Genomic DNA, 20,621 nt, shown 5'->3' on the forward strand with positions numbered 1-20,621 from the left:
TATAATATTTCAGAGGCTTATAGCAACAACACTTTACGATCCACAATGTCTGTATGTTTGAAAATGAAGGCTGGCATGGAGTGCAACAGTTTGATTTTTCCGCTCACATGATAGTGCTCTGTGTGTATATGTGTAGTTTAAAATAGCAATTCCTATGTGTGTTTGAGCAACTGCGCATGTGTGTTATGGGTTTTGGTGCTGCATGCCTCTGTGTAGCCAAAAATTTAAGATCTGCCTGCGAACTCTCTATCTCTCTCTCTGTGTGTGTGTGTGTGTGTATGTGTGTGTGTGTGTGTGTGTGTGTGTGAGAGAGAGAGAGAGAGAGAGAGAGAGAGTGAGAAGCTCTCATGCAGTCATTTCCTCAGTGACTGAAAGCAAACATTCTCACTTTTCTTAAAGGAAGTGACTCAACTCACTTTCTCTAACTTTACCTCTCCATCATCCCTCTCTCAGTTTTATCTTTCCTACGGCTGATCTTGGTCTCTTTAACTCTCCCTTTCTTGTTTACACACGTCCTTGCCATGAAATTATTCTCTGTGGTTTTCTATTTGAGGTGGGGGGTAAATTTTCAAAACAGCCACATCTGCCAGCAAAAACATATTTGCATGAACATCCTTCTCTTTGTACTCAATATTCAAACAGGTTAAATCTTAATCACCAACGCAGATTTTTAGAGGTCTTTGTATGTATATTTACTATGTTGTTTTAACAGTGATTGTGCTGTTCACAAAAAACTAAACACTTTTAGGCCTATATTAAATTAAAAATCATCGACTATCCTTTACAGAAGTTTATCTAAATGGGATATTAGTAGCCTAAATGTCTTTCAGACTAAAAAACAAAAAGATACTTTCCTTCAAAGAAAAAAGAAGTAAGACTTAGCCTATAACAACTGAAAAATATTTATTTTAAATCTATAAAAGCCAGGACCAATACTTACTCAATATCTGACTGAGATATGGTTAAAATATTCCATTCTATTAATTTTTGATTTGAAATAGTTATTTATTTACCTATTTGATTGAGTCTATAAATCCCTCTCTTTATTTAAAAATGTTTATTATTTATATTGTAAGTTTACTTTAAAAAAACTTTTTAATAGTCTACTTGCATAAAAATTTTAAATATAATATTATATTATACAGCAACACAGCATTTATGTAAAATTATACTGTTGTGACATGTATAGGCTACTGTTATATACTGAATGTTACACGTGCTATATAAAGTACTGTATATGCTATAAAGCATATTATACACTTAATAAAATTAACTTTAAAATTTAAATAAAAAATTAATTTGATGTTTGACGTTTTCTTTCTTTTCAAATGCTCGTAAATCGCCTAAACTGCGCTCTTGATGCACTCAGGTGGTAAACACTGGAAATAAATTTGGCTCATGCCTCATGCAAAATAAGTGGCCCGGGGCAACACCGCATCAGTCATTGCCACTGTCCTTTTTTGTGTTTACCCACCGGGACCGCAGCGGAAGGTCGCGCGCTGCCGCCACATCGAGCGCTTGATGAGTGCGAAACGAGGGGAAAAGAAGGTGAGGAGAAGCACCGACAACAAAACCACTTTGAGTCTCCCTCCTGTGCTGCTCTGGCTCTCAGCCAGCTCGGCTGCCCGTGGATTGGCTCCTGCTATGCCTCTCCTCCTCCTAAACTTTCCCAAACTGCGATACGCGCACACACGCCATCCACGCAGCGACCGAAAGCAAAGAGGAGGAAGAGGCTTTTAGGGATTGAGGAGTTTTCCACCTTATTCCGCTGCCAGTCTGTCATTCAAAACATGTAAGAATTTCAAAAGCCTTGTAAAAATGCGCCAAACGGCATCGACGCGGATAATCTGTGTTTTTTATCCACAGAACCGGACGTAAATTTTCAGGTTTCTAACTTGAAAAGTCACAGGAAGGCATCAGGAAAAAGTTTCTGCGCGAGAACTTTCATAGCCAGCTCTGCCTGGGAAAAGAGTGCGTGCTTGCGCACATTTTCCAAACTGGGCTCCAGCAAAACGTCTTCAGCGGTCGTGCCCGGAGGGACTGCCTGATCCGCACAGGCTTTACGTGGATATACTGTGGGTGGTAGCGTGAATGACCTGTGTTGGCATTGAGGGATGCCAGCATGCCCTCGCTGATTGTCTCGCATCTGCTCCTCATCTGGCTCGCGCTCCCGCGGCTGGCTCTGTGCGGCGAGCGCGCGTCAACCCGCGAGCGTTTCAAAGTGGTCATCGCGCCGCTCATCTGCAAACGGACATGCCTGAAGGGTCAGTGTCAGGACACCTGCGAGCAGGGCAACAACACCACTCTCATCGGTGAAAACGGACAGTCGGCGGACACACTGACCGGGCCTGGCTTCAGAGTCGGTAAGACAGTGCAAATAGCTTTTTGTTTTTGTGTAACTGTTTGGTTCAGTCTGTTGGCAGAAATGGTCACGATTCAGGAACGCCAAAGTTTTTCCATACTATGATACTCGAGAGTGCACTTATTTTCATAGATGAAGAATAATGACCACAAAGTTCGCCCAAAATCAAACTGTTCACAGAATGACTTGACTGGAATATTTATTCACTCGCGTGTTGTTCCAAACCAGTAATAGCTTTATTTCTTCAGGAAAATCTCAAGTGATATTAAACAGAACTTTATTGAATGACATGGTCAATCTTCATTCAAGGGAAACTTCACTCAAAATGAAAATCTGCGGTTAATTTACTCACTGTCAAGCCAACCAAGGCTTGTTTTCTTCAGTAGAAGTTTTTTAGTGGAAACTATGCTCTTTGGTAATAGATAAAATGCAAGGCTACTGTTACTTTGAAAGTAAAAAAAAAAAACATATGCAGGCAAAATAAAAGTAACACTCAAAGCTTCTGCCGATGTTTTAATGCCTTATCATTGGTTTGTGGAAGAAACAAGGGCATGTTTCACAACATTGTTACCTTTAATCCACAGTCTCAGCAAAAAGTTCTGAGTACATTTACGACATTCTGGGGCGCAAGCGGATCTGTACACTAAAGAAGAAGAGCAATTGTGTTGTCGTACATTTAATTGTACTTATGGGGCACCACTTTACCCGTCTAATATTGGACGCTCCAATCGTTAAAATGTTGTTATCAATCAAAATTAGCTCACGTGTGAACTTGAACCTGTGCATCATTAGGTCAAGCTTGCTCTCCAGACTGTCATGAACACATTCGGAGGCACTTACTGAAGCTGTAGATCATTTAAGCGATAACTAGCAATTTGCCATTGAATTATTGGAAAAATTATGCTCATACTAGGGCTGCTTATTAAATTCACTTCTACCAAATCTTTAGACTGTGAGGGAAACTAGAGGAAACCCACACGAACACAGGGAGAACATGCAAACTCCTCATAGAAATGCCAACTGACCCAGCCAGGGCTTGAACCAGCGTACTTCTTGCTGTGAGGCGATCGTGCCACCCACTGCGCCACCGTGACACCCACAATATTATATCGATTCTTGCTCAAGTTTGTCAAAAACGATGATAAGTTCTGGACTTTTTAACTCCATATTGATCTAAGAGTCAATCACACAGCAGAATTGTGCAACAATGAAAATCTAAAAGTGTGTTGTTGATATAAGAGATGTACCGAATTTTTGGCCACTGAAAATTTATTGTCCGAAAATATGTTATGCCATTTAATAGACACTCAAACTTTTGTTGGGGTACGTTTTTAAATCTGGAAGCATTAACAACTGATATCGAAATATATATTGTTATCGTTCAATATGAAATATAATTATCCACATTGCATTTTGCCATATCGCCCAGCCCTACACTCATACTGTTCAGATGTTGTATTTCAAGACATTTGTCAGGCTTTTGTCTTCAGACAGCTCCTGTGTGATGTGCAAATCACACCCAAAGCCTTCTGTTTTGTTTTGATTAGATTTTTGACAACTGTAGATAGGCTGACAAAACCAGAAATCATTCTGTGGAATAGTGAAATAGAACTGCAATGCAGTCAATACCTGCCGGGAACTTTGTTTAGCTTTTACGTTTCCCTTAAAATAATTGCAATGTTCATCAACCAATCCGAATCAAGCTAGCGTATCACATTAGCATAAGTATATATCTAATAATGTTCAGTTTCATGCAAAAACAATCATTTCACTTCATCTGACCTGCAGGTATTTATTTTGTTTTGCCTGCATATATATTTGACTCTCAAAGTAATTGTTAACTTTACTGTAAATTCACACAAATTCTTCAACATAAGTCTATTACGTTGATTTAATAATTTTTACAATTTTAAGTGAATTGAACGTAAAACAATCAGGTTGTTCTCCAAAAGTAAAAATAATAACAATAATAATAAATTACATTTCAATTAAAAAACCATCAAGAATTGTGTTGTTTCAGCTCAGTAGTTTGAACAAGCAGAAAAGTTTTTTTTTTAAGTGTTGTATGTTATAAATCACCATGAACAGTGTTCAGCTGGATAAAAACATCTTTAATACCCCACTGAAGAAAAAGAAAACCTTTATCTTCAATAGCCTGAGGATGTATAAATTAAAGGTCCCTTGAAGTGCTTTGAAATATGCATTTTTATTCAATGTTTGATGTAATCTCAACTGAAACACGAAGAGAGAGTGTGACATAGAATAACTCTTTTCATTAAAAAAAACAGCCAATAGCATTTTGTTTTATCACAGCTTTGTCAGTGAGAGCAGTTGAGCTCAAGCACATTAAATGTGAAGCAACTGTGAAGAGTCTTGAAGGGGGCGGGGCATGTCAGATAGAGAGCATTTGATTGGTTATGATTTGATGGAAACTATAGTATGACATGTCATGAATAAAACCGTTTATCCATTGAGCAGGAAGTGACAAACTACAAGCTTTACATGTTTATATCTTCTTAACATGAATTTTGCACTTTTTCTTGTCTTTTTAAATAAACATTGACTCCAGTTAGTATGCCTAACATCTATTTCAGTTTTTTACAGAAGAAACAAAGTCATACAGGGGTGCATTTCCGAAAACCATCATTGGCCAGCTATGGACGCAAGTTATGTCGTTACAAACATAGTTTGGTGATTTGCCGTTTCTTAAATCCATCGCTCTAACGAACATTCGCAAACTCTTTCGAGCTGTTCTATTCCCAGTTACCCCCCTGTGCCCTTTTAATTTAGAACATTCTAACATTTAAACTTGGTATAATTAAAAAAACAACATTAAAGTCATCTCTCTTAGGTTGTAATTTGCTTTCAAAGTATTTTTACAGTTCAGTTTTCAGCGATCTTCATATTGACAATTGTGCTCCCCTCGCAGTGCACTTTGAAAACATTTATGCCAATTTGAACGCAGCTGTGGCTCATGACGAAAGATGTAGGTGACCTATTATTTAAAAGCAGAATTTACGTTACATCTCCAAAGCTTGTTAAACAAAAACAAAAATATAGGATACGTTTATGCTTTTAATTAAAAGTAGATTAACTTATTAAGAAATGTTTCTGTACTGTAACCCCTTATGACATAGGCCTGTTGGTTAGAACATTTCAGCAGTGGCTTGAATGTGTCAAATTGTAAAAGTAAACTTAAAAAAAAATAAACAAATAATATCCTACTTAATAATAATAATAATAATAATAACAACAACAATAAATATAAATTAATGTCGATTAACGATTTATATAATATGAGATTAGAGTGTTAGCCAAGTAGTTTTATGTTTTGGACAAGAATATGGCATATTCTTAATAATATTGTGCTGTTTACATATATTTCAGTTAATATGAAAAACGGGTGCATGTTTTCACCAAAAATAATATTGGATTTTTTTAAATGCGTATGAGTGTGAAACAATATAATTTGCACAAAACAATTATGGGGTTTTTCTTTAAAGAAGTTGTTACTCCGCCCCATTTAGAGCATCATTATGGATGTTTTACGTGTTTCAAACGAAGAATCTGCGACAAAGCAACTACGGTTTTGGGAAACACTTATCACTAAATCAATTTTTTCCCCAAACGATGCATCATACTATGATAGTTCAGCTGCGAGTTACGTCATTTTTGGGAAATCACCTCAGGTTGAAAATGAATAAATGACAGCATGATTTTAATTTTTTTTTTTTTTTTTGCGTGAACTCTTCCTTTGATGTAGTATTTTTTATAGGGAAATAAATGGCAAGTGAGTCTTTAACTGGAAACGCAATAATAAGCCCCTCTCTCTCCCCCCTATATTTCTGTCTCGCTCTTGGTAATGGCTTCTGCATATTGTCTGGTTGGCAGGGTAGCTCTCGCTCAGAGCTGTATCAGATTGGATGTGGTAAGGCATGGTGCCATAAAGTCTACGCAGCAAGATCTGGACTTCACATACACACACAAACATATTCTCTTCTCTTAAGCACACACACACATACTGTACTTTCACATTCTCTTTGTTCACATAAACACACAGTTGCAGGCGACGCACCACTAAAATAGTTTGTGTGTGTATGTATGTATGTGCGAGAAACCCCCCTCCGTAAAGGACCGGTGCTCTAGTTTGTTATTTCAAGTAAAGAATGCCAGAAGCTGATATGCTCATTGCTTAGAGTGTTTAAGAGTGTGTGTGTGGGTATGTTTAGCTCAAACATGTTTGCCTGGGTTTTTCATCAGAATTGTTGTGATGAAAGTGATCGTTATTTTAGGTCTGCCTCTCAACAGGTTCATTTGGGGTGTGTTTGTCTCTCCTAGCTCTCTTGTGCTCTCTAATTTTGTCTGCTGGATGCCCATGTGTTTTTGAATGAGTCGAGTCCAAAAATAAACAAATGCGGTAAAAATAAAGGAGGAAGCTGAGTCACGGCTGGGTGAAAGCTACATTTATGGAAATCCAAAGAAGTCCAAGCACATCAAGCTCAAAAGATGACCAAGATATTTGTTGGTTTGTGATGTGTGTGAGTGCATATAGGAAGTGGGATTGGTGACTTGCTTTCTAAATAGCAAACGTCATTTTTGCCACATAATCTGATTCATTTTGTTAAGGCCAGGTTATGTGAATGTTGTTTGTAAAAATCACTCTAAATGTAAAGTAACATTAAGTCAACACCACCTCTTTAATGTTAAAGGTATTAACCTTATTCTAAAATGTGGAAGTGCACTCATGTTTGCGATTGTTTTAGAACTTCTGATTCAGTTGCCTAAGGGAGAAATGACTAGGAATAATAAACGGCAGAAAAGGGTCAAACTATTTGCTCTACAAACAAGTGTGTTCATGACTATACATAAAAAGGATGAAAAGGAGAATAATATAATAAGAAAAAATCTGTTTGCAACATCAAGCACCATAACAAGCTGTTTTTAATGTTAAAAAATGAATGAAGGTAAATGAGACCAGAAGTCTTGAGCTAAAGAGATTCAAATGGCTGCGCCTGCTTGTTTACTCATTATTTGCTCACCCTCAAATGGTTCCAAACATTTATGGTTTTCTTTCTTCTTTTGTTAAACACTAAAGTAGATATTTTGAAGAAAGCTGAAACCAATGACCTCCATAATAGGGGAAAAAAAAGAAATAATACTGTGGAATTCTTTTGTTACAGGTTTTAATTCTGACAGGTTTGTGACCAGTTCAGAGTGAGTTAATGATGACAAAATTTTCAGGTGTGGGTGAGAGGTCCCTTTAATGACACAAAGAAAAGATTTTTGTAACCAATTATGATTTATTTGCAGCTAATGTACATTAAAAATCCATTGAAGAGCTCCAATTTAAAGCTGACGATGACAAAACTGCTGCATTTCCTTAGAATGAACTACACAATATGTTTAGCTAATGTATTTATTTGTATAGTCATCCTTTTGGTGTTAAATCTGATTCATTGATTCAGAATCCGATTGTAAAACAAGCTTTATAATTATTGATAATACAATAAAAACAGTGTAAAGAAATGTATAAACAACAGTACTGATGTAATTTTTGTATAATATAAGTAGAAATAAAAAAAAAGTAATCACTCGCTCACTCATCTGCCTTTGACTTTGTCTCAGCTTTATCACAGTGGAATGAACCACCACTTATTAAAAGTAATATGATTTTTATGAAATCTTACATATTACATTTAAATAATTAAATATTGTGATTTCATTATTATTTATTAATACTGTTAGAATTAAGATTACACATTACTATTATTATAAACTTTAAATTTTAACATGGACTAACAGGACTACTGTTTTGTTAAAATAAAACATTTGTTTATTAACTAATTCATTCATTCATTTTCTTTCAGCTTAGTGTCTGATTTACCAGAGGTTGCCATAGTGGAATGAAACGCCAACTATTCCAGCATATGTTTTATGCAGCAGATGCCTTTCCAGTCGCAACCCAGTACTGGGCAAACACTCATACACACTCATTCACACACATACACTTTGTCCAATTTATTTTCTCTAACTCACCTATAGCGCATGTTTTTGGACTGTCAGAGAAACCGAAGCACCTAGATTAAACCCACATGAACACGAGGAGAACATGCAAACTCCACAAAGAAATACTAACTGACTCAGCCAGGACTTGAACCAGCAAACTTTTTTGCTGTGATTTAACAGTGCTAAATACTGAGCCACCATGGTGCCTCTACAGTGAAACAAATTACTTCAAAAATCTAAATAGAAATGTACAATTTGTAGAATTATAAATGTCTATACTTGACTTGAGATAAATGAATATGCTTCTTAAAAACTTAGTCAAAACCTTTGAACGTTAATGTGTATTGTTGTCATCAGAGAAGCCCCAATGGATTCATGTCTATAGCTGTTAAAACCATTTTTTTGGAAGAAGCTGTAATTTGATATGGCCAAGCCTAGTGAAAGTCATTTCAATAATCATACAAAAATTAAAAACCCTCAATCACAGACACTTTCAGAATTTTTAGCTTCCGAAGCCTGACTTTTCAAACCCAAACCCTACACTGAAATAATCACTGATGTCTATACTGTGGGCACTCCTGCATATGTTTACCCTTATTTCCTCACACATGTCCTTTTGTTTTCACAAGAATCCGAGTATTTGTCTGTCTGTCTACAAGATTATGAAAACAGACAAGAAGCTCCCACAACCTCCACAACGTTATCTTTCGTAATACAGCCCTGGTTGAATGTTAGTAATTCCACTGATTATCATACGACTCCATTAGTGAATTATACTCTCCTCACAAGCTCTTTCAGTTTTTAGCTTATCCGTTTCTAGAGTCCAGAGTTCATATGTGTTTAGTGGAAATATGTATTGCAGCAAATCTCAAATGCTATTAAAGCTGTAATCATCATTATGATAAATCTTTTTTTAATGGCATCAGTGAGTTTGCCATGAAGTATTTTACTTTATGCTTTAAGCCTGACTTAGTTGTCAAGATGATACATATAACATTTTTCTCCAACTTCGTCTTTGTGGTTTCAGTCATGGAATTCATCAGAGGGTCTGGAAGATCAGGCATCTAAAGACATACTTGAACATTAAATCATCTTACTTAACAAAGGGTTGCACAATGTTGGAAAAATCTGATATTGCGATATTTTATTTTCCTGCCTTAAATATTACGATGTAAATACAGTTTCACAAGATAGTTAAAGAGTCTCATTTCTAGTCCAAATTTCTAAAACATTTCTTAGATCATGTAAAAATATTATTTTGTTTTTTTAAATTTAGATGAAATGAGGCAAAATTAAGATTTTTTTCCTGAAAACAAGCAAAATTGTCTGCCAGTAGGGTAAGTCAAATAATTTTATTTTTGCTTTGAAATGTAGATATTTGCACTTGGAAAAAAGACAAAAATTCCAAGAAAGTTGTACGTTTTTTATTTATTTATTTATTTCATAAATTCTGTATAAATACAGTAATTAAATACATTTCTGTAGCTACTGGCCAACTATAATCCAGACTCAACATTGCTTATCTTTGAGATGTGACTATTGCAGATAATATATTTTGCAGCCTTAGTTTCGATCTTATTTTTTTGGAAATAATTGATTTTGTACTGACATTTTTATTAGCTTACCAAGGTTCAATAAAAAATGTGAGCTTACCAAACTTCACAGTTCAAATGAACACTAGAACATCAACAACTTTTATTATTTTTCTCATAATTCAAAGGGGATCTATTATGCTCCTTTTTCAAGATGTAAAACAAATCTACATACACACCCTAGAGTGTTTATAGGAAGTTTCAGCTCAAAATACCTCATGGCAAGCTCACCTAAGGGCTGTTTATGCTAATGAGGGAGAGATTGTCACCAAGGCCCCGTTTACACTAATACATTCTAAGTTTAAAACAGCGTTTTAGAATGAAAACAATCCACGTCCACCCTCGTGTTTCTGAACAACTCTCCGTCCATACTACACCGTTTTACATCACGTGACCACACACACTCTGGCATGCACTGCAGCGTGCTTTAAGCACATAAACCCATATAAGAGCTGTGCACGTCGGACTGTTCATCAAGGATCTACCGCTGGACCTAATCTCACTATATTTGTTAAACGTGATATTTAACTCATCTTGTTGTCTATATCTAATGACATATTTCCCAACTTTAGTCTTTTGAATCTATTGTTCTCAGGTAACATGTTTTGGCTGAGTGCAAAGATAAGTTAGGTTAATATCTTAATTAAGGTAACCGCATATATTGCTTGCCTTTATTTCCTATATTGTATAATCTTATTGTACGTTATACTTTTATAATGGCCATTATTGATTATTAAAACTGATATTCAGCAAAAGAGAGGGTATGTATTAAGGGTATTTCATTTAATTGTTGAGAAAGTGAAACAACATAGCCAGGGTGTTGTGAATGATGTTATAGAGTACACTGTTCCCTTTGAAGACTTACCCGAAGTGTTCTCCTGAGTTTGTTTACCATATCACACTTGCGAAGTCTGAACTTACAAGAAGAGGATGCAAGACTGAACTGTGTGTAGGCTACTTAATATTGAAGAAAAAGCCCCAATCAGATAGGTGAATGTCTGCAGCCACGCCTCCATTCTCAGATGGATGGCTTTTTAAAATGAAGACGGCCTCTTCAGCATTTACAAAACGGTCCGTTTTCGGCACTCGAAAACTCCAGAAAAGTGTGGAAGGATGGTGTCAATGTAGCAAAATTATGCGTTTTAAAACTAAAACATATTAGTGTAAAACGCTTTCACTCTCTGATCACATATACAGAAGGAGAATGTCAATAAGTGTTTCTACAGACAGTTTTTATGAAGCATCATTATAAAAAATAAGATTAATTCATTTTTACCATTAGTGGCTGGCTATATTCACACACTGTTCTCACACAACTGTGTTTAAACTCTTTATAAAAGTGATTTTTGCATAATATACCCTCTTTAAAATTTACTGGAGAGATAATGAAGATGCACTTACATAGAGTTGCTTGAACAAGTCTGTGCTATAATTTATCAAAATAGTTGTACTATTTTGCATAATTGGGTTTTAAACCATTATTTTAAACAGGACAGTGAAGTACAGACATAAAAGCATTGAGCACAGATAGAGGGGTAAGGGTCAGCAAAGGCACCAAAGCTGCTACAACCAACTGACAAACTAATATGCTGTGCACATATATACAGGTAATGTCAAAATTATTAGCCCTCCTGTGAGAGAAGAGAAGACATTCACTGCACATTTTTAAGCAAAAAAGTTTTAATAAATAATTTCTAATAACAATTTTTTTTGTTTTTGCCATGATGAGAGCAGCTACATAATATTTTTCTAGTTAATTTGCAAAATACTAGAATTCAAATTAAAGATAGCTTGCATACGACTAGGTTAACTAGACAAGTTAGGTTTATCAGGTAAAATTATTGGATAACAGTAGTTTGTTCTGTAGCCAGTCAATAAAATCTTAAGGGTATGATAATATTAAAGAAAACAGCAAAGCTAGAACAAATAATACTTTCTCGAGTTTCGTCAAACATCACAGGAAATATTTGCAAAATTATGTATAAAATAATGTATTTATATTAGTATGTGGGTGGCAGAAGTAGGTATATATGCATGTACGTATACATGCAGTAGCTTAAATCTGTTTCATTGAACTTTATATGCAGAATTCTCTAATATGAGTCCTGGTATGATCAATTCAGCCAGTGCATTTTCTTCTTCTGTAACACTTTGTCTAAGACTACGGTAAGGTTAATAGTGCTTTGTGTGTTACTTTAAAATGGGATAAATCCTTACCCCCACTCACCAGCCATGTAATTTATCAATATGTGCATAAATTAATGTAATAAAACATTCTTACAGTCCTGTTTTTCTCTTTTGGATAAAACTGAATGCTTATTAGCACCACTCAGTTGACGTCTTACTTTTAAAACTGCCATGACAAATGCAAGAAGCAGCGTCATATAAATTTAGCTAAATTGTTGCTACAAGCATTTTTATGAGCTTGGGTTGTCATTAGCAGTTTGTCAAGCACCAAGAAAGCAGCCTCTTTTTCTGTTGTTGTGTCCTTCTGTTTGTCAGTCAGTGCCAGGGCCTGGGTTCTGTGGCGAGAGGTGTGTAAACCCCAAACCATCCTGCACTTCTGTAGAGTGCCCAGAATGATCCCAGTACTATTTCAGTCTTCATTCACACACACGAAAACTCCCGCTCTTTCACATGCAAGCGACACATATTTTCTCATATTTTGGTGCCTTCTGTTCATTCTCTTTATTTAGCTTGCTTTTACTTGCAGCACAGTCTGCGATCCTTCTTTACTGGAATACTATGGAGTGCAGTGCTTGCAGTGATTTAGAGTGCACAAAATAGTAAGTGCCAGATTTATTACATAACTATACACAAAGTCTTTGGGGCTAATCAGGCTTTGTTCCTCCCCTTTGCTCGTATGCATGGAAAATTCATGCAGCAAGCCACAAAGGAGCAGTTTCTGAGAGGAAAACGTGTCAGAAATCCAGTTGAACATTCCAGAAGCGTGCCAATCCTGGTGTGTTTGTGAGCGTATGAGTCAGTGGTCAGCTACCATTTGTTTTCGAAAATGATATGCAGCAGGGCTGGAACCTCCATCGACTTTAAAATTGGTCAAACTGTCCCACCCTCATTAATTTTCTTTGATTTTTATGCTGCTCTTTTTGTTGCAAGGATGACATGTTTAAGCTGCTGTGGTTTAGAGATCTAATAATATGACTAAGATTGATAATCAAATCAAAGCCGAAACGTTACCGTTTAGTGTAAGATTTCAAAAGTTTCATACACAGTGATTACGTTTACACGGACACCAATAATCTGATTTTATAATACAATATTAGGGCAATACTCTGATTAAGAGTCTACCATGTAAACAACAATTTTTGATTAATTTAATCTGATTAAGGTTATAATCGATCTAAACAGAAATCAATCTTAAAATCTTCTTTAATGAAAGTGAAGTGGGAACCTGCTATTAAAGTCAACAAATTAAAAATGAAACACCCAAAATTACATGAAACTCCAGAGGAAATAGCGTGGATGCAATAATGTTAATCGAATGATGTGCTATAACATGTTAAACGGGATCATGAATCAAACATTCAAAAAGCGACTTATGTAAACACCTTCATCATGTTATTGTCTTATTCAGATTAAGGCAAATCATTTGATTACTTATGTGTAAACGTAGTCACTCACTCCTCTAAGTATTTGACAATAAAATATAGATTTTGTTTATTATTTAAGTTTAGTTTCATTTATTTTTAGTTTATTTAAAGGTGCTGTATGTACGTTTTGACCCTTTAAAGATTAAAAATACCATAATATGTTGGCAGATATTAACGAAACAGGCTAAGTGAACATTCTTGTTCATCTAAAAAACAATGCTAAAGTCACGTGTGCTCATTTTTAAAAAAAAAATGCGTTTCAAATGTCTGTCTTTGTTGTGGTCTGTGTGACCCACCTACTGCCACTTTACCCAAATATGTTTTGGTACTCTGGGTTACCTTTGTGGAAACCCCAGCCTATTTCATTTCAATCATAAAGGCTGTTCCAATGTACGCCGGCTTGGAAGTCATTTGTAATGCAGAAGCAACCTCAGAAATGTGAAGAAGTTTCATCTATTAACTTTTAAACTTATAACTCATAAAAGCATATGCTGTCATGACTAATTGATCACATAATTTTTTTACAGTGTTCAACCGCTACAATACTGCACAAGGTCAGTTGTACTCTGAAAATGTAAAAAATTATTATTTTTAAAAATTCTTTTAAATCCATTTAAAGGGTTAGTTTACTGCAAAATGAAATGTATTGTCATCATTTGCTGATCCTTATGTCATTATATATCCTCATGTCGTTTGAGAGATTAACTTTCATTGAAAGTTTATTAAGCCGAAACTTCATTGCTTCAAAATGTTTATAATTGAGAGGTTTGATGAATGCAAGTCATCTAAACCGACAAGATTGCTTATATGATCAACAGTTTATTGGTTTAAAGTGTCAGCTTTCAGTGGAAAGACATGCCAGGTTCAAGCCAAATTAGAGCAAATATGGACAACCTAAACTTTGAATCAAATTTTAATACAACATTGTTTTTTGCTGTTTTGCTCATTGATCTTTCAAGTTTTACTATTTATTAGCTTATGAGCTTGTAACAATAAGAAGATGAAAAAAATATGACTTACTCCCTTCTGAAAAACATTTTTTGTAGTGTCATTGACCTTTAGTTTCTCAGTCGCTTCCCATTGCCATACCTTCTAATCTATCTTTTGCGTCTAACTTTTTATATTTCCAAATCTTCCCTAAAGTTTCCATGCACCTTCTACACAAGATAGCAAAGCCAAGTGAGACGCAGTTGGCATAATTGGTCTTGCCAGTCAAAGACTTTGAAATACCAATTAGAGGTTGTGTTGGAAAGTGATAAGAGAACACTGTGTATAAGTGGGTGTCTGTGTTTGAGGGAGAGGTGGCAGCTGTGGGCTTTTTTAAAGGCCAATATTGAAACTCAGGCCCTTAAACAAGCATTCTGGTTTACTCAGAGTAAACTCGCTGCTTTTCACTGTGAGAATGAGGCCAGTTATTTAAAGCAGAGCAAAGGAATGTGTGTATATATATGTGTGTATTTGTTATTGGCCGCTTACCCAGTGGTTATTCACAAGTGAAAACATCTAAAGGTTAACGATAGACAGGGTTTTTGAGTGATAGGGCTAATTTAATTCTCTTTTACAAGCTCCATTATTGATGTTAGCACTATTTATATATTTTTATAAGTCACCCCTTTCATTGACTCATTTGATGTTTGTTATTTAAAGACATAGTTGAACCAAAAAAGAAAATTGTCACTTTTTTTTTAATCTACCCTCATATCATATCATTCCAAAACTGTATGACTTTTTCCAGGGAACAGTATGTACAGTATATGAGGACTTTGAGTAAGGTAATGGTGTATGGAAGAATTGTTATTGGGGATTAAAATATCAGAAAATTTTAATTTTGAGGTGCGTGATAGACATTCATCAGAGCACTGGTTTTTACACCGATGAAATTGAGGCAGTGAACAAAATTTTCCAAACTTTCCAAACACTTTCTGAAGTTTTTCTTTATACTGAATGTGTGGAAAGATTTATATCTGCTGAACAGCTGGCATGTTGTGAAACTACAGTACAATTCATGGAACATGCTGTGCTTTTATTCTTTCACAGCCACTCAAGTCCTTCATTTGTTTTTTTCTTAGATATAAAAAATTTGGAAATAACTTTGCACCGAAGTACTGGAAATGAACATAGGCCTACTGATGCATCTACATCGCTAAAAGAAAAGTTTAGATGAATATGTAAATATACCGCATGCTCTACTCTTAAAACAAAATAGCTCAAATAGACGAAATAGTAATGCAGGGCACTAGCAGCGCCAAGGTTGTGGGTTCAGTTCTAAGAACTAAGAACTGCGAATGCATAAATGTAAAATAAACATGACAAAAATTATATCTGAATGTGAGATTTTATGTATAAATATGTTTCTTCCAGCTCTGCAATTCATCTGTAATGAGTCATGGTACAATGAAGTTGTGGATCCAAGTGCAGTTTATTAAGAAAATCGTCAAGCAGGTAAAGGTCAAAACAGGGACAGACAGGAGCATGCAGATAATCTAAAAGTGTGGTCAGAATACAGGCGAATGGTCAGGACAGGCAGCAAAACAACAAAGCAAAGGTCAAAAACATGGCAAGAAAAGGAAAATGCATTAGTAATGCTCACTTAAAGACCACAAGACTCAAGAAGCGTGTGTGTGCTGTGTTTATAGTCCTGACAGTCAGTCCATCATGAGCTTCCAGCAGTGTGTGTGTGTAATCAGGGGGAATCAGGAACTGGTGTTTGTGTGAGGTGCCTGACGGTAGTTGCGGTTCATTAAAGTGGCAGATGTGTAGTTCTCTAGCAATCGGCATTGGCTAAATCACTGGGGGTCGTGACATCATCAGCATCATACTGACTGATTAGGTAGATATATTGCACATATTTCATATTTATTGATGTGTACACTGCCCAGATATTCACATTTCATTAGTTTCATTTAAAAAAGCAGACTAAATATTTATATATTCTGGGTCTTAGGAGACAAGCACACAAAGCTCTAACAAAGTGCAATGATATAGTCATATTAATGAATCAGTAAAATGCCCAATCCTGTGCCCTAATCAAGACCTTTATTGATAAGTTTCTTAAGCAAGAACTTGTGGAATAACATGGACCTGCGCCGCTTCTCAGATGAAAACTCTATTATACATAGCACAACAGCCATTAACTACATTTAACAGAAACAACATCATTTCATCAACATCCGTTGCATCATCATGCTATTTCTAAGGCATAGCACGTGTGCAAATAGTTCTTGTTTCGCGTTTAAATGTCCTTTCAATCAGATTTTAAAACATTCATCCTGCCCTGCTCTATCCAGCTAAAATTTAAATCACTTTTGAGTATTGTCATTTTGATTGATGTGTTTGCAGTGAGTATTTTCATTGCAACCAGTCGCGTAAACCAGTGGTTTTCAAAGTGGGGGTCGCGGGACAATGAAAGGGGGTCCCCTGGTGATTTCCAAAAATATGTTTATTTATATTAAACCATAAGAATTACCATATTTAATCAATAAACTACTGAAGAGAAAAATTGTTGTTTATAGTTAATATATATTATATAGTTACTACAGTAGCTTATAGTTACTAGTTCTATTGAATTGCGACCTCTGGGGTAATTACATAATTTTAAGGACATGCCAATGGCGTCAGATGCAGCAGATTGATTTTATAACATTAGGTTAAACTTTCGGGCACATTTACAGCTTTGATATACATAATAAAAAAATTAAACTAAGAAAAACTTGGGTCTAGTGTTGTGTGTGCGCTATTGCTTGCAAGGTTTCTGTTTATATAACCACCTCAGAGGATATTGGGGGTCGCGAGTCACTAGCATTGTTATTTTGGGGGTCGCAAGCTAAAAAGTTTGGGAACCCCTGGCTTAAACCACCTTTGCTCCATACAATGCTGCATGTTAACCCTTCTACAGTATTTTTGACATAATGGAATAGCTCTTTCAACGTTTAAATCACAGTGTAAATATTAATTTCATGTGTCATAGGCTCTCTTGCGCACAAGTAAATGTCACATCCTTTTAACTTACCTGACAAAACCACCCTTCATAAAAAAATGAGTCTACAGACTTTCATTGACAGCATAGCAACTCGGGGTATGATTCGTCTTTTATAGGTTCATTACAAGCTGTTTGCACACTGGCAATAAAAAAGCAATGAATAATTGAGAATTCTTACATACTGCATTAGCCCCTTTAATGTTCCACAGACTAATCATAGATCTGAGAGAGGCAGTGATGTCAAGCGTTATGTTTGGACCCCTGTTTTTACTTAATCTGCCATTGCAGAGACCCCTGCTATTTCAGAGCCCAAGACGGCTTTTTGGTTTTCTCTTTCATTGGTGCCCATTCAAACACAGACACCAAAACATCAATATTTTCTCAGTCAGACTAAACCTTACAACTCCATTTAAACACTGACAGATAAAGCACCTTGTCAAGACTCTTCTGACTCAGTTTTGACTTTTTAAAGTACAAATTGCTTCCAAATACAGTTTTTTTCAGCAACTCTCAAAAATGGAATTTCCAATGAGTCAATTCTTTATAGACGTAGTATATATGAAAAGTTCAGATGCAAGAGTCATGTGAAATTTACTTCTAAGATGAGTATTTTTTTAAACCTCCTATGTGTTTTTTCACTTTAAAGGATATAAAAAGAACATATTCGTCATCATAAAAGTGAAATTATTGAACCTACACACAAAAGCCAAAGAAAAATGCGAATTTCAGAAGAACGTTTTAAATGGCATTTAGAGGGTTTTAAACCTGAACTCTTCATTCATTTTCTTTTCAGCTTAGTCCCTTTATTAATCTAAGGTCACCTCAGCGAAATTAAGCGCCAACTTATCCAGCATATGTTTTACGCAGCGGATGCCTTTCTAGCCAAAACATAAGACTGGGAAACACCCATACACTCTTGCATTCACACACATACACTACGAACACTTTAGCTTATTCAATTCACCTATACAGCATGACTTTAGAGGAAATCTGCAGTGGAGCACCCAGAGGAAACTCACAAACATGGGGAGAACTCCACATAGAAATGCCAACTGAACCAGCTGGGGCTTGAAATAGCGACCTTCTTGCTGTGAGGCAATCGTGCTACCCACTGCGCCACTGTGTCGCCTCTGAACTATTCTTATATAATGATTAAAGGCTAAAGTTTGCGGTGTATTTTCATTGAACAGACAACATTTTCTCTAATATTCCAATATAATTGTCCTCTTTCCTCCTCCTTTCCTTCCTATAAATGCAAAAATAAATGTCAAGCACTGAGGATCACAATCACAGGCATCCTATCAGTCCACGCTGCCTGAATTCTCACATCTGTTTTGCTTTCATAACGTCAGAAACCTCTGCTTTTGCCAAAGTTCTGACACTTTCAGCCCCCTGTGTAACCAAATGAAAAGACTTAAGAAGACGTTGTGTCATGGAAGGAAAATGTAAACATGGAGATGAAAGAGAGTTTGCCCCTTGTGCTGGGTTGATGTTTTGTCTGCAGTGTTTGTTGTTTTGTAAAGGTTTGTGAAAAATAGTTTTAGTTCAGGTCAGACTCAACAAATTGGGGGCTTTAAAAGTTTGCTGTTATGCAACACTAGCATCTTAGTGTTTCAGAGACTTTTAAAGGCCATATGTTGTGCAAAATTTACTCCTATAATGTGTGGAGGTGTGTATCCACAGTGGTAAAAATCAAGTTGTTAGCACTGTTGTTTCACAGCATAAAGTTCGCTGGCTTGAGTCCCAGCTGGTTCAATTGGCATTTCTGTGTGGTGTTTGTATGCTCTTCCTGTGTTGGCTTGGGTTTCCTCCGGGTGCTCTGGTTTTCCCCACAGTCCAAAGACATGCACTATAGGTGAACTGATTAAACTAAATTGGCTGTTGTGCATGTGTGTGAATGAGTTTGTATTGATGTTCCACAGTGCTGGCTTGCAGCTGGAAGGGCATCTGCTGTGTAAAACATATGCTGGAATAGGCAGTTCATTCCGCTGTGGTGACCTCTGAAATAAAGAGTAAGCCAAAGGAAAATGAATATATGAAGAGTTCTAATGCAAAAACTCTCTTGAGCTCTTGTGGGTAGGTTCGGTAGTTTCACTTTTTTGTCAATGAATATGGTATGTCTGATGACTGTAAAGTGAAATAACTTAACATAAACATAGGAGGTTGAGAAAAATGAAATTTCAGATGGCATTTAAAGCGTTTTGCATCTTTTTGCACATCGTACATAGTTCTCATAAATTCAAACCGGTCAGAAAATCCAAAACAGATTTCCCCTACACTTACATAAGAGAATGGAAGTCCTATACATAACTGCTGGCAATCTGGCCTGTTAACATAGATCCCTCTATTCATCCCCATTTTTGTATTGCACAAAATATATTTTACGCTGGTCTGCTGGTCTGTTTTCAAGAAAAAAATAGTTCCTAAAAGGAAGTAGTTTCTATTGGTCAATATTAACACTTTATACTGAGCTTCATACACAGTAAGTAATAAGTATTTCACTTTATATTTTGTGAATGTATACAAATATCCCTTTTGACAGGGTTTATTTGCATGCAGCTTTGTGTTTTTTATTGTGAAAACTTTCACTGACAGCGTAAATCATATATTATACACTATAATCAGTCGTTTTTATGTGTTTTATTAAGATATAAAATAGTATTAAATGATAAAAAATACTTGAATTGAATACTGAATTAAGGCGAAGCAGTGGCTCAGTAGGTAGTGCTGTCGCCTCACAGCAAGAACGTCGCTGGGTCGCTGGTTCGAGCCTCGGCTCAGTTGGCATTTCTGTGTGGAGTTTGAATGTTCTCCCTGCATTCGTGTGGGTTTCCTCCGGGTGCTCCGGTTTCCCCCAAAGACATGCGGTACAGGTGAACTGGGTAGGCTAAATTGTGTGTGTGGATGTTTCCCAGATATGGGTTGTGGCTGGAAGGGCATCCGCTGTGTAAAAACTTGCTGGATAAGTTGGCGGGTTCATTCATTAAATTCATTCATTAAATACTGAAATTGAAAAACAAAGTTATATTTTGTCAATTTGAACAAAATCTAGCTAAAGCCAAATTAATTTT

General features: G+C 36.0%; 1 protein-coding gene across 4 annotated transcripts in view; it reads left to right on the plus strand.

The window, feature by feature from the left end:
• Window positions 1-1,689: 1,689 nt before the first annotated feature.
• ltbp3 (latent transforming growth factor beta binding protein 3) overlaps window positions 1,690-20,621 on the plus strand; it is a 67,487-nt gene continuing 48,555 nt past the window's right edge. For 2 of the 4 annotated variants that reach the window (XM_087252367.1, XM_087252368.1), the window contains exon 1: window positions 1,690-2,363. In XM_087252367.1, the coding sequence (XP_087108493.1) occupies window positions 2,123-2,363 (241 nt within the window). In that variant the 5' untranslated portion in view covers window positions 1,690-2,122. 4 annotated transcript variants of the gene reach the window in all.

This window comes from Danio rerio, chromosome 5 (assembly GCF_052040795.2).
Source record: "Danio rerio strain M-AB ecotype USA chromosome 5, GRCz13ab, whole genome shotgun sequence".
NCBI classification, from domain to species: Eukaryota; Metazoa; Chordata; class Actinopteri; order Cypriniformes; family Danionidae; genus Danio; species Danio rerio.